Here is a 19772-nt window from a genome sequence, read left to right on the forward strand (position 1 = left end):
ACTGGAACAGGCTGCCCAGGGAGGTTGTGGAGTCTCCTTCACTGGAGACATTCAAAACCCACCTGGACATGTTCCTGTGTGACCTCACCTAGGCGTTCCTGCTCCAGCAGGGGGATTGGACTAGATGATCTTTTGAGGTCCCTTCCAATCCCAAACATACTGTGATACTGTGATCAGTTGGAATCTAAGGAGTGCAGAGTAGAGGGGGATAATCACTTTGCTCAATCTACTGGCTGTGCTTCTGTGAACACAGCCTGCGATATTGTTGGTCTTCACAGCAATGGCACACTGCTGGCCCATGGTCAGCTCGCTGCCCACCAGGGCCTTCTCAGCAGAGCTGCCGCCAGGCAGGCGCTGCCCAGCCAGCATCACTGCAGGGGACTCATCTTTCCTGAGTGCAGGACTTTTCTCTTGCTCCTATTGGATTTCAGAAGGTTCCTGTCAGCCCACTTCTCCTGTCTGTCTGCCTCTCCCTGAACAGCAGCCCTGCCCTCAAGTGTATCAGCTGGTCACCCAGCCTGGTGTCATCTGTCAGCTATACAAGCATGCACTTCATCACCTCCTCCAGGCCACTGAAAATATTAAACAGGACACGTTCCAGGATGGACCACAAGACATGACTTAGGGGCAGTGCCACGGGCAGACATAAGGATCTTTTTCTACCTTTTCTTGCAGGGGGGTTGGTTACTCTGTTTTTACTCTTTTAGTATTAAGAGAGATAAAATTTTCACACTCCCAATACAGCTCCACAGAATCACCTCACCTACTGTGCCGCAACACACCAAATTACTCAGCCTCCCTGGAACAACAGTGCTCATCTCCTGTGCATTCAGTACAAAAGCGGAATTCCCCAGCTCAGTTTCAAGGTAGTTGTGTTTGCATTCTTGGAGAAACCTCTTACCAATCACTGTATCAACAACATGTTTGTTTAGCAAATGAAGAAACCCAGTGAGGATGCCTCCTACCAAGCCTCTGGGCCATACAGCATCTGCATGTAATGCCATTCATGGGAAGAAAAGTGACTCACGAAAAATTACAATTTGTTTTAGCAGTTTGTCCACAGAAAAGAAAATCCACAGGTGTCGCCCACTGGTTAAAGAGCTGACAGAGCAAGGCTTTTTACCAGGTGCTGAACTAGCTTGGCAAATGTTGGTACATGTGATTTGTTTGTTAATATGTAAATTACAGAAATTAAGAGATCAGAAATATGACAGTATAAAGCAAACAAACACCTTAAATGTCAAAGTCATGGCTTGGTCAAGCATAGCTCTCTAGCCTTCTTCTTGCCCTTACTACTGATGTCGGCAGAGCAACAGCCACCACAGTTTGTTTTTTTAAACTAAATGATATGAAGCCAAATGATACTGAGGATCCAAGGTGATGATTTGAACTACTGCCCCTCACTGTGTTAATGCAGCTACAGCTGCAGTGCTGCAGTAAAAGTGGGCATTTTCGAGACAGCAGTCTAATTAACCACATCATGTGTGGTCCAGAGGGAAACTATTAGTCTGAATCTGTGTGAGCAGCCAGAGAAGAACCTCACGAGCAACCCAGTTATCCCAGACATGCCATGGAAACAAATATATACCTTTCGCCTTCAACCATACAGCAGAGAGTGGATTCCAACACCAGTCCCTCTCCCCTGTCAGTGAAATGTTGCTTGGAAGGACCTGCAAAGGTCCAGCTTGAAGCTGGACAACTGCCATATTAGATGAGGTCAGTTACGGCTGCTTCTCCCTTTCCACATGCAAAAAAATCCCCATGAGTTTGTGTGTCACACAGCATCACGTCTGCTACAGAGGCAGCAGATCTGGTTTGCTCCCGGCTCTGCAGGACCATCGGGAGCACAACATCCTGCCCCAAATTAAAGTCCAGTTTCCCGGTGACAGGTCTCCATTACACATGCTTATTTAATTACCTATTATAATTAGAGAGTTAAGATGCCTGTCAGACCAAATTCAGTACAGATACAAGATATATCTATAGTGTTAGCATTCTTAGAGCCTGCCTGATTTTCCAACAGAACCAATTCACTGTAAAAATACTGAGCGCCATACACAGGGAAGAAGGCAAACAGTAATCCCAAGGGACAATTTTCTAACCCTACTCCTGAGGAGGAATATTAAGCAGAAGATGCAAGCCTGGATGCCCTGGTACTTTCTCCTATTCTACCATTTCTGAAGAAAATCCTGTCGATTCTCTAAAGCCTCTAAATCCATCTGCTGGACTAGAAAAGCTACAGAGCAAACACTATTCTATTTTAAAATGACCGAAGTGTCTGCATCTGTTTAATAACATACGTGTATACATCTGCCAAGCAGACCTAGTGGAAAGACACTTTCTGAGGGTTACACATTTTTCTATTTAAAGACAGCAAACAAGACACTGTGCCTCTCTGTAGACATCACAATAGCTTTCCTCCTCATCCAGCTCTCACAGTCTCCTTCTTTACTCCAGATAAATTGTGTATGCAACCATCTCAGCTAATTAAAAATTAGCAATAAGGCCATATGGCAGCTATAATGGAAAATACACTATTTCTTTTTACAGTGAATTTCATTATGGTTCAACCACACAATGAAAGAAGTACTAAAGGAGGAACTAGAATTCAGGAGCCAGAACAGCTTGCTTATTTTATAACCAAAATGCAGCATACATTGAAAAGAGATTTTATAAGAGTTTATAAATGGTTGCCAGACAGGTCTCAGGGATTATAAAGAAGCCTTTTTTTAACTTGGAGAAACAGTCACTGAGAGGTAAAACAGAATTCCCAAAGATCCTGTTGCTCACCACTAGCAAATCCTGTCCCATGGCCTCCCCTCTCAGCCTAAGGGCTCTGGAGAGGGGTCTGCAGCGGGTGCACAGAAACAAATTGTGCGTACAGGATTCATAATTAGAAGTTTTGTGCGGATATATGTTCTTCCATGAGGAAGTGAGAGTGATTTAAGGGCCAGAAGAGTACGTGGTCACTGCTCTAGGCCAGCAGACGCTGCCAGGTGTGCATGTTCTCTCCACATCTGGCTTTCAAGCTAAGACTTAACCAGATTCAAATCACAAAACCCTGAAACCACATATGTTAGCCATAATACTTTTTCCAGCTAAACTAGACATACGCAACAGAAGTAACGAATTTCTGGTTGCAGCTTTCTACTTGGACAACAGAAGAATCCAAATTAGGAAATCTACACCTAAGCAGGCTGGACGTGCTTCACCCTTGGCCACTGACCCACTAGTTGTGCAGCACAGAGGTTTCTGTTCCCAAAACCCCTCCATGCTCAGCCCACTCCCAAAGAAAACTGGGGATCACTGCCACTCACGTGGGAACTGCTGGATTAGAACCCCTGCACACAGCGATGATGGGGGCAGCGTGCATCACCACTGAGCAGCCTGTCCTGTAGCAGAGGTCCCAAGATCCAGCCCTCCTCCTGAGGGCAGCCTGGAAGAGCCCCCTGAAAATCAGGGCTCTCCCATTGCTCATCCTGCCCCTCCTTTCATTCTGCTTCCCTCCTCCTCAGCACAGCACATGCCTCCTTCCCACAGCCCAGAGCAAGAAGCGCTGATGGAGCCTACGACAACAACCAAGAGGCAGGTACACCACAGCCGCCGGGACTGCACGTAAAGCAAGGGCCAGTCCGCGTATGTCATACACACCCCGAGGGAAAACCTGCCAGAGACGTGCATACTTTGCAAGTTACAGTAAACAACACTGACAACTGCATCAGATGATCTCACTGTGCCCTGAGGAAAAAAAAAATGAAGTGACAATATAAAACATGTTTCACAGATCAGGCAGAGGATGTATGAGGGAAGGGACAAGTTCAGTTTTTGGACACTCACTACAAGAAGGACACTGAGGAACTAGAGAGTGCAGAGAAAGGCAACAAAGCTGGTGAGGGGCCTGAAGCACGAGTCTGATGAGGAGCGGCTGAAGGAATTGGGGTTGTTTAACCCAGAGAAAAGGAGGCTGAGGGGAGACCTTATGGCTGTCTACAACTACCTGAAGGGAGCTTGTAGCGTGGAGGGTGTTGGTCTCTTCTCCCAAGTAGCAAGAGATATAACAAGAGGAAATGGCCTTAAGTTGCGCCACGGAAGGTTCAGATTGGATACTAGGGAAAAATTATTCACAGAAAGGGTTGTCAGGCACTGGAACAGGCTGCCCAGGGAAGTGGTGGAGTCACCATCCCTGGAGGTGTTCAAAAGACATATAAATGAGGCTCTTAGGGACATGGTTTAGTGCCAGTGTTAGGTTAATTGTTGGACCTTATGATCTTAAGGCTCTCTTCGAACCAAAATGATTCTATTATTCTATGAACTACCAAAGTCACCATGCAGAAGAGCTCAATCAGAGGGCTGTGCAGAGTAAGGCATGTGGACACCAGGACAGATAACCAGAATAGAGCCTGTGCCATCAGTCACGTCCAGAAACTGGCACAGGTCAGATCCTTCTCTGGAGCCACCTGGTTGACTTCCAAGTTGCTGACTTTCGCAAGAAATACCCAGATTCCATTAGTTCAAGAAACCTGAGGGTTTGCTGAAGTCATGATTGCTATAACGAGCACAGGTCAGCACAAAAAAAATCCTTCAGAAAACAGGCCTCCCCTTCCTCCCTTCTTGCTGGCCTTCAGGTCTCCTGAAATTACTGTGAGGAGTTAGTCTGATGCTGCAATGAAGACCCTGCCCCACTGCCATAAGATCATGGACAGGTGGAAAATGCTGAAAACAGAACAAGCCTTCAGGGTTAGGGAGGCAAGCACAGAGCCTTCTTCATCACCAGCAGCAAGGGTGACAAGGATCACAAACAGACGATGTTACAGCAGAAGCAGAAAGCTCCTCCCGCTTACGATACATGTGAGTGTTTCTGTACAGTCCTGTGTCCCTGTTAAGATACCATGTCCCAGGAACCCTGACACAGGCGCATACTTGCAGGCCAAGATTTCTAGTGGTGCTCAAGAGATTTATTTGTACACTTGACTCCCTTTGAAAACTAACAGCAATCTGGCATCTAAATCCCTCACTATAAGCCTTGAAGTATCAGCTACATGGGCAGTTCTACTGCTACAAACTCTCCTTAGTTGTGTCCATGACACTTGAATGCATAAGGTACAGACATTAAATTTCCTTCCCAGTTGAACAGCAAAGCTGTAACTGCTGAAACACCAATTCCTGCAACCAGCAGACTCTATATCGAGCTGGTCTTGCCACAGACCACATAACCCTGGATCCCTTAGCAACAAGTTGTTCTAACATGCTTTCACAATGGAAAGAGCTTGCCAGCTAATCGCCCAAATCTCCTAACAGCAAAGTATGATCTAAAGCCCAAAGCTATGCATTGGAAAACTCCATCATCTCCATGCATTTTTTGATCAGCTGGCCTGTAGCAGCTCTTAAAGCACATAAAAAGGCGTTTAGCTCTGTCATACATGACTACACTAGATCTTCTGGACTGCTGTATTGGTGAAGTACAAATCAGTATGATGCATTTATATTAATAAAGATCTTAAATAATATAACTCAAAAATAAAAACACAAGTATTTAAGTCAGTATGATACAATCTATTGCAGAATGCAGCCTGATCTCCCTGCACAGATCCACCAGTGGGAACAAGAATCTCCCCTTCACACAGTCCAGCAGAGAACACCTGTACAGGCCTTGTATGGAGCCATGACATTGCAGCTCTCCCCATTCATACCAGATCCACGTGCAGCCCTCCATACATCAAAGTCTCCCAGGGCTCACCCACACACTCCTCCAAACAAAGGGCCAGATGCCAACACCTAGAAGTCTCTCCCAAGACATTAGTATTTAAATAAATCCTTTAGCAGAAACTAAAATAAACAGGTATCACTGAATAAGTGCCTGAAACTAATGACCGACTCATTTATAAGGAGAAAAGGGAGTCCATTTCCAAATTTTTGCATTAGTACTTTTAAGCAAATCTAAAATCGGGTCTTTGAAAATTAAAAGTGTTGATAACCACCATGCTAAGGTTTTACGATGGAACATAACAACGTCCTTACAATGCATCTTACATTAATGACTGCAACTCTGAAAATAAAACAACTCTAAAATGTCTGTTTTTCTTAAATAAAAGCAAGTCACTTTTTTCAATCCACTGCTGAAGAGCTACAGAGCTATTTCACATATCTTGCTGCATCCTGTCTGGAAGAAAACTTTCAGCTGTAATTCAAAACTCTATTGTCTCACCGAGAGACTGTGCCTAAAGCTGCGTTGGGTGAACCATTCTAACCCAGCTGTAGTTACAGGAGAAAAACACGGGGTTTATGACATTATTAAAAGGGTGATTCCTGTGCATGTAAAGTGAGACACTGACACAAACTATATCCACAGCAAATCTTTTGCCAGAATAGAACAGTGTCAGAACCCAAACTGGCACTGCTCTAGCAATAAAAGACTGAAACCAGACTTGGTCAGAGGTACGCCTGAGCCCCACAGGAGAAACTCAGCAATTTGGCTACTCAAGTTCCAACTGGAAATTTACATCTCTGTGTGTTTAATTTACTAGTAGAAAGGATAATAAATCGAACCTGAACTTGCACGTCTGCACACAGTCTATGGATTTATGCATGTCTAGAACAGTGTGTAGCTTCAATACAATTATATGCAAATTCCTCTCTTAAAAAGCAAGTAATTCTGCTTAACCAGCACCCATCCCATCTTCTGTTTGGGTATTTCAGCAGCAGTAGCCCATTATGATGCACAAACACACTTCCCCAGGCAACTATCCTGTCAGGCTGCAGCAAACATGCTTCTTTGAACCAGGACAACAGATCAGACCCTAAATACTTTGGATTTGTCTCATCATCTAACTAAGAACTCACTGCCACATACCATGAGCATGGCAAGTAAGTTAAGATGGGAGTGTGCTCCAACACCAGTATATTGAAAGGAAGAGCCTTAAAAAAATAAATCAAGTGTCAGGTTAGGAGATAGTAAGATGCAACCAGTTGAAGTTTATCTCAAATTGCACCTCAAGGAACTGTGAGAGGCAGATTTGCTCATGAAGCTTCCTGTTGGGTGAGAAATGCCACAAGACTGACCTGCACCCTGCAGGCTACTTGGCACTTCATCCCTACGCCGAAATGCTGACATGCCTCAGGACAAACACAGGAAGGCAGGCACCGCATCAGTAGCACGCCTCTGTCCTGACCTTTCTAGGCACCAAGTGAATGCCCAAGTCCCACTTCTTCCACAATAGAGGGGGTCAGAGCAATTATGCCACCCATACCAGTTCATTAGCTAGGATACATGGGAACAGCCAGCACGAAACACAATCTGCAATGGCCAAGAATAGTTGTGACTGGGACAAATCCTGGCCATGAATAATACCAGCAACATGAGTGCCACTTGCAAGGTGCATGAAGATTGAGTTAAGAGTGTCTTACAGCTTAACAACTTTTTAGGACCTATTGAACAGGGCATCTTCCAGCATCATTTTGTAGCTAAATACATTTGTTAGCAGTCCCAAGTAGCCACCAGGCAGCGGCCAAAGCAAAGGTGCAGCACACTGAGACATTACATTTTTTGCAGTCTGTTTACACAGATAGGCCTCTGGGGACTGTATAACAGACAGCGTTAAAAAGATATTTTAACTATTTTCAGTATATTATGTTCAAATGAAAGATGAAATACATTTTCTAAGCAAGTCCAATTCTCCTATCCTGTTGTGTTCAAGGGGATGCCTTACAGACTTGAGATGTGCTCATCAACACAAAGGCAATGAAGTGGAGCTGGTTTTGAACCTCTTTTCCCTCCAGAGAGCAATCATCTGCACAAGCAGTCCCATCAGTTTCAAAGGAGTGATACAGAGACTGTTTCCTCCAATTTAATTCTGCTGTTGAACTTATTTCCTCATGTTCTTCCCTCCAGAACACCAAAGTGGATCAGGCAGTACGAGCAGCCCAACTTAATTTGGAAATAGGCTTTAGCATATGTAGTGCTGAGGGAAATGCATGGATTGTGCAGCGCCTTTGACTAAGGATCACAGCACCAGAGAGGCCTCAGGACATACAGTTTCTTTCCCTGACTTTGCCACTGGCTTGCCAGATGACTTTGAAGAAACCACTTTGCTTCCTCACCCTCCAGTTTTCCTCCCTGTGAAAGAGAAGCAACAAGTACCACCTTTCTCTGGGAGATAAACCTTGCCACCAAGTTATTGACCAAACTGGTGTGCCCGCAGGCAAACACAACAGCAAACTTCTCATAGCCACGCCATCTCACTGTTATGCTGAGCCACAGACACCAAGAACAATACTTAAATCTCCCTTGATATGCATAAAACCTTCATATTATTCAGCTGCTGTCACAGTAATTCTGCCCTCTGTAAAAGTGTCATCTCCTGCCATCTTCCCACATCCCCCCAACTCCTTGACTTCATCAGAAACAATAAATTGCTCTTTTCTGGAGTGGTTCCCTTACCCCTGTACACACCCTCAATTGTGTCACTGGGAAACAACACTAAGCAAGCAAGTCTGCTCTATTTTTCTCACTTGACTCCTCCATACAGGCTATATATATACATACAAATACACAGATAGAACAATAGGGAACAATAGGAGGTTTATTTAGCCAAACACCTGTTGCCTGGATCTCTCATACAGTGTGTTAGGAGGAAAAGCAAGCAAAGCTTTGCAAATGGGCAAGTAGCAAAGCCTGCAGCAAACCCCCCCTTTATTTTGGTACAAAGACACCACATGACTGACAGGAAAGGGGATATTTTTATTTTTTTTTTTTTAATTCCTTTTCCAGATGGAGATGAAACACAGCACTATCTGAAACCGTATCTTTTACAGGGTCTGAAAGGAAGATAAGGGGTCATTTAGCTTACAAACTGTATCCTGCTATGGGCCCTGCCAACACCCCAATAGCTTCCTAAGGTATTTAAAGCAGATTTTGGAGCTCCTGAACTGATGTGCTAAAGTTTAGTAACCACATTACAGATCTGGCACATCCTGAAAGCCCAAGATGCAACAAGGACAGAATCTTGTTGAAGACATCTCTGCTCATTGCAGGGGGCTGGACTAGATTACCTTTGAAGGTCCCTTCCAAGCCAAACTATTGTATGATTCTATGTCACAGTTACATCAGGCAAACTTAGATTTTTGCAGATTTCCACATAGCCCAATGTGAGGGCAGTGGGTATAAACTAAGGGGTTGCATGAGCACTGGAACAAACACATCCCGCTTTTCTGAAGATGTGTCATGACTGACTGTAACATTTAAGAACACGATGCTCTTCCCGTAGACACATCCTTTCTCCAGCTGCTTCCCTCCCAGCTGGGCTCCCTGCTAGCACTTAAGGGTTGAGTTCATTTGCAGGTTCTCCTGCGGTGAGACTCCACGGAGATCTTCCTATGCTGACATTGGTCACCCACTTCAACATAATCTGCAGTCATTTGATAATCCTTAAAATGGGTAGTTTTCTCTCAGGGGCATATTTAGCCAAACTATGGGTTAAAGCTGTTTCTGGGAAGGAAGAGGAAGGGAGGAGCCAAAACAGACAGGGTGATCACCCACCCCTTACTTCCATAGGAAACCAGGGTAAAAACAGCTGCCCCATGAACAACGGTGGCTGCTGCTTCTTTTCAGTCAGAGCTGCCTAATAAGTCAGTTCAGCCATAAAAATTCAGAAACATAAGCTGTAATGGTGTAAAGCAGAGGTTCAAGGTAGAAATTTAAAGGCTTCCTCAAACAGTAAAGCAACTTAGGGAATTTGACTTAAAACACTGAAGAACTTGACCTGAAATCTTAACGCTGCCTCACCCATCAGCACTCACTTGCAAAGCACCATGTCACGCCATACTGCTAAAGCAAAAGCAGCAGCAAAGCTGTTTACGTGCTATGGTAAATACTTCAAATACTGCCGTAGTGACTATCGCCAGCGTACCTAGGAAGCTTATTTATCCTTTCGTCACAAAGCAATGGTATGAGCTTGCGCTGGCCGCCTTGATAAGCCTAATGAACACTCCTCTCCCAACATAGCTTCTCTAAAAATAGGTTGCAGCATGTTATAGTCAGCCAAAAGAATATTTAAATGTAGTTGCTTGTGGGTTTGTAGCCACACATTATCTTTATTTATGACATGGCTGTCACCAATGATTAGAAGAAGAAAACTGCGTAAGTAACCAAGAAAAACTTTTTCAGTGTCAATATAAGGATCTCTGTGCTGCATGTCTTCTAAGTTGTGCACAAAGACAAAAAGGATTAATGTAAATGGATTGCGATTCTTTATATGAACACAGCTGAGATGGTGATAGCAGGCCTGCATTTATGCTATGATACAAAAGGCAGGCAGTGAAAGCAAAAAGCTACGTATGAAGAGCCCTCTGGCTTGCTTACTTTTCATGCTGTCAGAGGCAGAGGAGACAAGAATGATTTTTTTATTGTGGCAAATCTGCAGCCAGAATTTTCATTTGCTATCGTGGACAGCAGTTGTTGGAGAGGGCAGTGTTTACTCTGGGAAGATCACTCTGACCTCTGCTGGTCCCCTCTGAAAAAACCAGCAGAAACTGCCCAAAGGGAGGGAGGCAGGGAATCCCCCAAGGGCAGAGCCATTCCAAAGCACCCAAGAAAAGTTGACTATGGCTCCTATATGGTCTGTCAATTCATTGAAGGAACGCCACTCAAGCTTCCAATTGACTTCTGCTTCAACGCACGTATAAAGATTTAGTTTCTAGCCCTGAAATGTGCTCCAGCAGCTGCCCAGGTCCTACCATAAGCCACCGAACAGCCTCTCACCACAACACATGGTCACTGCTTAGCCCCAGGCCCCCCTCCAGTTTCACAGCCATGGTCTGGAGAGCCTGCGCTTCAGAGCTGTCCCACTTGATAGAGTGCGACATGTGCCTTCCTCAGGTCTTAAAACTTCCAACCAAAGAAAACTTAACAGGGTAAATAAGCTGCTTCCCCTGACAAGGAAGGGCCTCAGCTGCCTGCGGCCCCACAGCGCGGTGTGCAGGCACGTCACACCCAACACTCCTTTCTTGCAGACTGTCCTTTCTTTGCATTTTCAGGCCCAAATTAAAAGCCGAGTCACATGTTTCAGTTTCCTCCCCATCCCGCTGACAGAAGCGTGACTGTCATGTTTTACATTACCACAGCTGTGGTTCCCCACTAAGTACCGAGGGCAGTAGCCACAACAGGCCCTTCCATGACCACGAGGAGCTGTGGCCACAAGGGTAGGCAAGTAACAGGCAGACTCAGCAAAATGACTGGGTGGCCCCAGCCGAAAGCGGCTGTCTCACAAACATCATCTAACGGTATCGAAATTTGTCATTTTAAGATGGGACACTGCCAGCCTGTTTAAGCTTAGAAGTCACCTTTGAATTAAATACACTCTTGAAAGGTGGGTGGTCCATCCCCTACTAGAGTTGAGTTTTCTCCATTACCTTCCTTCAGAAGCAAATGAGATCATCAGGAAGGCGCAAATGAGATCATCATGAAGGCACAAATGCTTCTGCTGCTCCTAAGCAGAACTATGTTGGAGAAACTTGATTAAAAATAGATAATAAAGGAAATACCAGTAAGACACACCAAAACAGCCAGGAGAAGGAAAAGGAAGCAATTTCCTTGAGCCAGGTTTTGAGGCCAAATATTTTATTTTTAAATATTTAAAAGCTGCCTTCTAAATGTTGCTGGCAATTAACAGATTCAATATGGGTAAAACATGTGCTCACTCAACAGCCAGACGAAAGGAGACTGAAGCTCGCATTACATCCCTACCCTACACCCATCAGACACTAGAACAAAACCAAGGCCAGAAAGTCGAAATTGCCTTGAAGCATAAGACAAGGACACCCAATTTTCCTGCTAGCAGACAGCAGCAGTTTGTGGATAATGTGGAGGAAGAGTTTCTCCACAGAGGTTGGTATTTGGTCAGTAAAAGAAGCAGAGGACGACAGAGTATGTCATCCTGGGAGGAGACAACACTGAGGAGAAAGGTGCACTTTGTGTATACAGGGCCGGACCGTCTTTATCAAGTCTAGCGGCAGGACACCGTCCCCTTATCTACAACAACAACAACAAAGTCACTTTGCCTGAGAGTAAACAGTGCTGTCTCTGCACAGCCCCCGGTGTAAGCAGACGGCTGTGAGAACACCTCGCACGTGTTGCCCACAGGAGCAGGCAGCACCAGGGGGACAGCACCAAGGCAGATCAGGGCAGAGGCATCTGCCCCACACAGCAGCAGGGGTGGGTGCATGAAGGAGGACGAGACACCCCAATGCAGGTGCTGGTCCACTGTGCTCGGGCTGAGAAAGCTTCTCCAGCCTCCCAGCTCTGAAGAAGGGGCTAACACCCCCCTCCCCAGCTGGTGCCAGAGGTGACAACCCAAATGAACTCGGTATACCCGGTTTAAGTGTAGCCATGTCAGATCCTGGTGTTCACAGGCTAGGTGGTTTTGCTGAGGATATTTGGTTATGAAAAATACTCTGGGCAAAGTACCTACGCCAACATGAAGCCAATGAATGAAGCGGCCCTGGAATGAAACACGGGTGGATTTAATAATTCCTTTGTGATTTCCTCAACTATCAGACTGGAAAAAAAAAACGACATCCACAGTCTCCTTGGTCACCAGAAGTTTATTTCACAGTGGGTATGGGGGTTCCCTTCCCACCAGCGGGCAGATGTAGGAGAAGGGGAGCCGGGAGCCGGCGGTGCCAGCGGCCAAGCCCGCAGCGGCCCTGGGGCGCCCCCGATGAATGGCCACCCGGCACCGGCGTGTGGCGGCGGCACCTCCCGGGTGCCGGGACCTCCCTGCAGCTCCCCCGCGGCCAAGCGCCCCCAAGCACCCACCGCGGCGCCTGCGGCCCTGCAGGGCGCACGGAACGCCCACCCACCGCCCCCCGGCCCGGTCCAGCCGGGGTGGGCGAGGCCCCCGTGCCCCACCGCCCCGGGGCAGACAGCAGGCACGCCGCCCCCCCTGCGGCCCCCTCCGCAGTCGCTGGGGCTGGCGAACAAAAGGGGTTTCTGCCCGCAGGCTGCCCGCGGGCTTCCCGCGGAGGGACGGGACGGGACGGGACGGGACGGGACGGGACGGGGGAGCCGCTGCAAGTCACGCCGTTCGGATGCGCTTTCCTGCCTCCCTTCCGCGCGGGCGAACTCACCCTCCTTGGCTTTCTTCTTCCTCGCCAGGGTCCCGCCTAGCTTGCCCAGGAACGACTCGTCTTTCTTCATCCTGTGGGGCCGCAGCGTCGGGGATCGGACGGGCGCGGCGGACATGGGCTTTGCCTGGGGGCCACGGGGGGAGGCTGCCCGATCCCTGCTCTGCCCTGCCCGGCGGCTGGAGCGGCTCGCCGAGCCCAACAAAGCCCGGCAGCGGGCGAATCGACCGAACTCGCGACCGAGCGGGGAGAGCCGGCAGCGGGAGGCGGGGGGTGTGCGAGCCGGAGCCGCACGGAGGGCAGGGGGCGGGCTGGGAGCCGCTGCCGGCGGCCACAGCGCCCTGCCACGGCCTGGAAGTCCGCGGGAGGCGGGGGCGGGCCGGCGGCGCCATCCCGCGCCCGCCGAGGGGCTGCGGGGCGGGAGCCGGCCGGGGCAGCCGCCCGAGCCCAAGCCCGGGCCCAGGGGCAGCCGCCGGGCCGCAGCCGAACGGGAAGGTGTCACCTGCGGGGAGACGTGCGGTTCCTTCTCGGCTGCGACCGATGGGGAAAGGGGGCGGAGGGGCCGCAGCTGTGTGAGCGCGGAGCCCACCGGGTGGGCTGGACCCACGACGGTGGGAAAAAAGAGGGTAAAAAATATCGCAGAAAAGCAAAGCTCTGAGTCCCGGCACGGTGAGAGCAGAGGATGGCAAACTGAGCGTGTGTGGTTTGTCAAGTCTCTGCTTAGCACTTACTTGCTGCATACATTGAGATTCGCTTCCTAATTTTACAGCCAAGCACCCCTTCTGTCAGAATGGGCCGCCCCGTCCTCCTGGTACTGTTCGGTTTGGCAAGTCCCTTGCAGCAAGGTTGAGGAGAAGGGGACTAGAGGCTCCATGTTTGCCAAGCTGATGCGTACTGAAGCTCGGAGGCACCTCTGAGAGGTAAGCCGCCAACTCCCAGGTCTTAAGCACAGCTGCCACCATAAGCCTGGTGTGTATGAACACAAAATCAGCCCAAACCAGAAAGTTGGTTTTGATCCCACAGAGAGAATTTCTTATTACTTATCATTTTACAGCACCTGGGAGTGTGATAAGGCACTTGGGGAATACGCTTTAAAAACAGATCCTGGAGAGTTTATAGCGTTAAGCTCTGACCCTGCAAAGTCTTAGACACATACCTAACTTGAAGCCCCTGAGGTGGTCCCATTGGCTTTAATGAGACTATTGGGGACTTGAAGTCATTCACATGCCCTTGGCCGTGCTTCTGCAAGTGGTTCCTGTCAGCAGCCCTTGCCCCAACAAAGAACCGCATTTAGATCAACACGACTTGGCACAGGAGCCGAACACCACACTTACAGGACAGATTTTAATGCTTGACCTGACACAGAAGTAACACTACAAAACACATCCAGAGCATAAGACAGCAGCAGAGACACATCCTTCTGAGTGTGTAGTTTAACTTGAGATCTAAGCAGAGCTAATCCTTTCTGTCATGAAGACCTACTCTTGTCCCTCACCTCCAGCTGCTTGTTGCTTTTCTACAAGCACTTAGGTAACTAATAATTAAAAAAAATAATTAACAAAAAATCACCTTGCCTAGTTTTTGGTGTGACTGAGCATAAAGTCACCCAAGTGCAAGTGCCCACAGAAGTGAAGTGGTAGTAACATATGACTGGGGCTGGGAAGGCCCTTTCAAATGGCAACACAGGCTTTTATGAACTAAAGATTATCAATAACTTGCAGCCAGATATATGACGGAATGATGACTTATTCTGAGTAGACGTTAATTCTTTGGAGATCCAACTCTGAATGTTTTCCAGAGTGAATACTAACTTTTCAAAAATTGTATTTTATTTTGCTTTTTTAATGTTAGTGCTTTCAGAGGAAGGTGCGAAACTGGACTGACACATATTAATCCAGCTTTGCAATTATAAAGAGAGCACCAAAGACCAGGAGGGATGTTGCTGCTGCCAGTGGCCAAACAGCGGATGGGGGAAGTTCAAATGCTTTTTAATAAGAACTATGCATTTCAGGAGTGGGCAGTGCAGCCCACTTCTTGAGGCACGGCAGGGAGCTTTGATCAAGAGCCTGGAACTCATCCTGCAGTCACAGGCCCAAGGGACTCACTGCACCCAGCAGCTATCCCACCATGTCTGCTGAGAATATGATATTACTCAAAGCAGGACAGAGCTGCCCTTAACTGCAAGGAAAGAAACGCTGCACAACACTCAACATTTAATGAAAATGGCTTTTCCTTGCATGAGACAGAAGCTGTGCATAATTCTTCAGAGCACAAACCCAAAACAGGAGGGTGTTTGAACAGAAATGTGGCTTTTGTCCAAAGAGGAACATGGTGCAGAATACAGTTTGATTTTGCCTGAAAGTGTTTCTAAGAGACTGAGAGTTTTGCGTTTCTCTCATAACTCTAGTTAACAGAATACAGAGTAGTTTCTAAATATAGAGATACTGTTAATTTATCTGTGTTGCATTTTAAAATCTGTATATTTTTGTATAAAATCTGTAAATTCCTGTATAAAAATATTTTGCTTTTCCCCATTGAAAGCAATACTTAACACAATAGCTAATGAAAGATTCAAGAAAACAATGCTTGCTCATGTGTTTCTCCATTTGGTTTTCTTTTTGCATGTGAACCATTGGTTTGCCTAACAGGCTCTGCTCCTGCTGTTGTGTTTTGCAAATCCACAGGAGAGTGGTGAACAGACAAATACTATTTCAAAGCACAGAACTGAGAGGTAGTCAGTCACGGGTTTGGAGGAGGACCTGCAGCTGTTTTTAATATTCACATTTAATGGATTAGATGCCAAGTTTGTAATGTTCCTGTGCTCAAGCTGCCTACTGCTTCAGCATAGTGAGGTCTGAAGTCACCTGCAGCACTGCTGTGCATCACTGGCAAAAGCAACAAAGGAATAGGAGTGCTCTTTCTGTGTCTCAGAAGTCCTGCGTTGTTGGGAGCTCAGACCAGAATTTCTCATCAGATTAATGAGCAGCATTGCCATGTCCATCATCTCCTCCAACCCCATACTACCATTACGTTATGTGTTACCACGTCATTTAAATATCTCACAAAATAATATGTACTGTGGATTTTAACAGAATGGTCACTCCCACTGGCTGCACAAGCAGTTCCTACAAGCCATGTTTCTTGTGGTCTGCCCCACCAGCCAGGGTGCCAAGTGGTGATCCTGCCCTGCTGAGCTCCATTCAGGAGCCCCGAGAACACTGTCTTGTTCTGCATCATCCCAGCTCCATGTCCCTGTGTACTGGCCACAATGATGTTCTTCTCATGTGCTCACCTCTTCCCTAACCAGCACAGATTTTCCTTAAAGGTTACTAGGACACGCGTGTCTTGCTTTGTTGCAGAAATGTTTGCCTTAGCTCATAGATACCATTGCCTTTAAAAAGCAGTGAACTTTATGCTGTGCTGATTTTGGAGGGTGCAGTAAACCTAAAACCTTCACTCTTAATTAGACGGCCTACCGTCCCAGCTTTAATCAAATAACCTCCTCCCTGCAAATACTGGATCTTTATACCTCACAGCAAAATAAGCCTGCCCTGTGTTTTTCCATAAAGGCAATGATGATGATTACTTGTTATTGAAACTGCTTCTTTGGAAGAATTCTATTTCCTGAAACAACAATGTGCAAAAGCTTTTAGACTGTGAGAACTTACTGAGGCTGGGATCAATACCAGTTACAAATCCGCCTCTCACTTAAATGATTTTGAGGTTTCAGGCTATACCTAATTAATGTTTTATGTTGATTTCCTGCACAGGAGAGGGTTCTTCCATGGGCTCTTGCTGGTGGAAAAAATGGATTAGCATACCAAAAATGTTAGCTATTCTATTTTATTCAAATACCTACACTTCAACTATTACACGTTTTTCTAGTGAATATTTAATAGAATCATATAATTGTTGTGGTTGGAAGAGACCTTTAAGATCAGCAAGTCCAACCATTAACCCAACACTGGCACTAAACCATGTCCCTAAGAGCCTCATCTACGTGTCTTTTGAACACCCCCAGGGATGGTGACTCCACCACTTCCCAGGGCAGCCTGTTCCAGTGCCTGACAACCCTTTCTGTGAATAATTTTTCCTGATATCCAATCTAAACCTTCCCTGGCAGAACTCATGGCCATTTCCTCTTGTCCTATCACTTGCTGCTTGGGAGAGGAGACCAACACCCTCCGTGCTACAAGCTCCTTTCAGGTAGTTGTAGACAGCAATAAGGTCTCCCCTCAGCCTCCTTTTCTCCAGGCTGAACAGCCCCAGTTACCTCAGCTGCTCCTCATCAGACTTGTGCTCCAGGCCCATCACCAGCTTCGTTGCCCTTCTCTGCACTCTCTCCAGCACCTCAATGTCTTTCCTGTAGTGAGGGGCCCAAAACTGAACACAGGATTTGAGGTGCAGCCTCACAGGTTGCTAATGAGATGCACACCCCATTTGCCATACAGAGGCACGTATGGTATGAATACCTGCATCTCTCACACAGTTCTGTGTCTACATGTCCAGCACCACAGCTGTCATGCTGCTCCAATACCGGGTTTGTTAGTCAAGTGTGTTGTTGCAGCATTTAACAGCAGCAGTGCCAGTACTGCAAGTGTTAAAAAGTTGCATCATTTCTTAAGTAATTTAATTCAAATACAGCTCCTCCACCTTTTTGGAGGAATGCTATTAAAATCTTCATAGACAGGAACTTATAACCTGTGAGTCTTGTGTGTACAATACAAACACTGATGACAAAATCAACTCCCATGCAGCAAATGTGCGCAGATAAAGATGAGACACGCTTTCCATCTTCAGAGAACAGCACTCCCTGCAGTTCTTTCTACGCTTTAAGTTAACGTTACAATCAATATGTCAGGAAAATAGGAATAAATAAATAACAAAGGAATAGCTTTAATTATGCTGAAGTCGTACACAGAAAGACTTTAATTGGTTAAACTGCCCGTTTCATTTAAAGTTATTATACATTTTTTCAAAATTAAATAATTAGCAAGGACATCAACTGCATTCTGCTGGCACAAGCCAAATGAGAGACTTTAGAAATTCAAAGCTCCATTTTAAATGCATCAAAAATAACCTGAATCCGTACGAAAAACACTAGTAACACTAAAGCACACAGAGATGTTGATCTGCAACAGGACTGGCAGAGTGGGTGTTTTCATTTCATAAAATTCATACTGAACTCTTAGATTACATTTAGCCTTAAGCCAGTGTGGAAAAAGTATTTTATCGAGCCTCTGTGGAAAAAAATAAAATCAATCCTCATACCTGAATTTTTTATGAAATTGTAATCAGAAAATCCATGAGTACAATCTTCAAGCAAGAACACACAGAAATTGGTTCACAAGCTATACACACAGTCCAAACAGCATATAAAACTTCACCGACTGAAGTACAGCACTCGATATGTAATGACTTACAAGCAAGTATCCTTTAATAATTGAAATAAAACCACACAGATAGATCTATTCACCTCTAACTTTGATGTCCTATGTATTTATAAAGAAATGCTTAAATTTGTAGCCTAAGTAGAAAAAGCATGTCAGCCTATTGCAAAGCAGAAGGAGGCTGGGTTGTTTGAGAGAAGAAGAAGGAGCCTATGGCAAAAGAAAGTAAAATTACACTTCAAAAAAAACCAAAACAAAACCTGGAGACATTCTGAGCCACATCACGGTGGTTCAAACAAACAGTGCTCTTCAAAGTAGGAAATGAAGAGCTCGTATCAGTGCTTCCATCAAATGTGTGGTAGTCTTTAATAACTTAACTGGCTGATGGCCATTGAAAGTGACACAGCTGCTGCCACATGAGTTGAATGGCCTTTGGTTTGAAGTGCGTATTCTGTCTAAAGACAAGCCTGAAGGTGGCCAGCTGCGTTAGTCCTTTAAACCTTCCATACCAGCACCTTCCATCCCAGAAAATTCTCTCTGGTACCCCACCTCTCATCAGGGATGAGATTCCTGTGAGTGTATGCTCATTAAGAAACCTATCAGAGCACATAAGCATGTCTTCTCAGAAATAGAGAATTACACTGGAAAGACTAAAACTAGTTCAAAATCTGTTTTTAATTTCAGCCCTAAACTGTTAGCTTTAATATTTAGCTGAACATTTTTAAGTCTGAATTCACATTTGCTCCTTTTGATATTGCTCACCTTCTTTTTTATAAAGGTTTTCTGTTTCTCCTACTTCAGCCTTATAATATTTTTACTGTATTCAAAACTTAGACTTCACGAAATAAGTGTAATTAGATGCATCACAAAATAATGGTGACGTTGAATGTATGGTCTCTTCTTCACATATTGCAGCAAAGCAAAACAACCCACTTTTTAAACTAGAAAATCATTACATACAGTCCTGTTCTAATATTATAATACCTTTACTGATTTTTCTAAGATGATAGATACCTTATTGTCACAAGACATTGTTACAGTTGATTTTTCTTCCTGGTCTACCAAATGAGTGAAAATGTGTTGGGGGGGTTGGTGTTTTGTTTTATATAATATTACTTATACAGTACTGAGGTAGAAATGTACCACTTACCTGATGCTACTGATTTGCTTCAGAATAATTTATTTAGCTGAAAAACTTTTAAAAATACCATTTATTCTGTGCAGACATTGGCTCTACCAGCTGCAGACCGGGCTGCATTTTTT

General features: G+C 45.7%; 1 protein-coding gene across 7 annotated transcripts in view; it reads right to left on the reverse strand.

Moving 5' to 3' along the window:
• PARVB (parvin beta) overlaps positions 1-14104 on the reverse strand; it is a 70722-nt gene extending 56618 nt beyond the window's left edge. The window contains exons 1-3 of one of the 7 annotated variants that reach the window (XM_080355675.1): positions 13851-14104; positions 13622-13716; positions 13123-13193 (exon numbers count right to left, since the gene is read on the reverse strand). In XM_080355675.1, the coding sequence (XP_080211801.1) occupies positions 13123-13193; positions 13622-13716; positions 13851-13859 (175 nt within the window). In that variant the 5' untranslated portion in view covers positions 13860-14104. Of the gene's footprint in view, positions 1-13122; positions 13828-13850 lie in introns of those variants that run through there. The other 6 variants (XM_080355677.1, XM_080355676.1, XM_080355674.1 and 3 more) reach the window with 6 other exon arrangements.
• Positions 14105-19772: the final 5668 nt, after the last annotated feature.

This window comes from Nesoenas mayeri (genome assembly GCF_963082525.1).
Source record: "Nesoenas mayeri genome assembly, chromosome: 1".
In the NCBI taxonomy this organism is placed as follows: Eukaryota; Metazoa; Chordata; class Aves; order Columbiformes; family Columbidae; genus Nesoenas; species Nesoenas mayeri.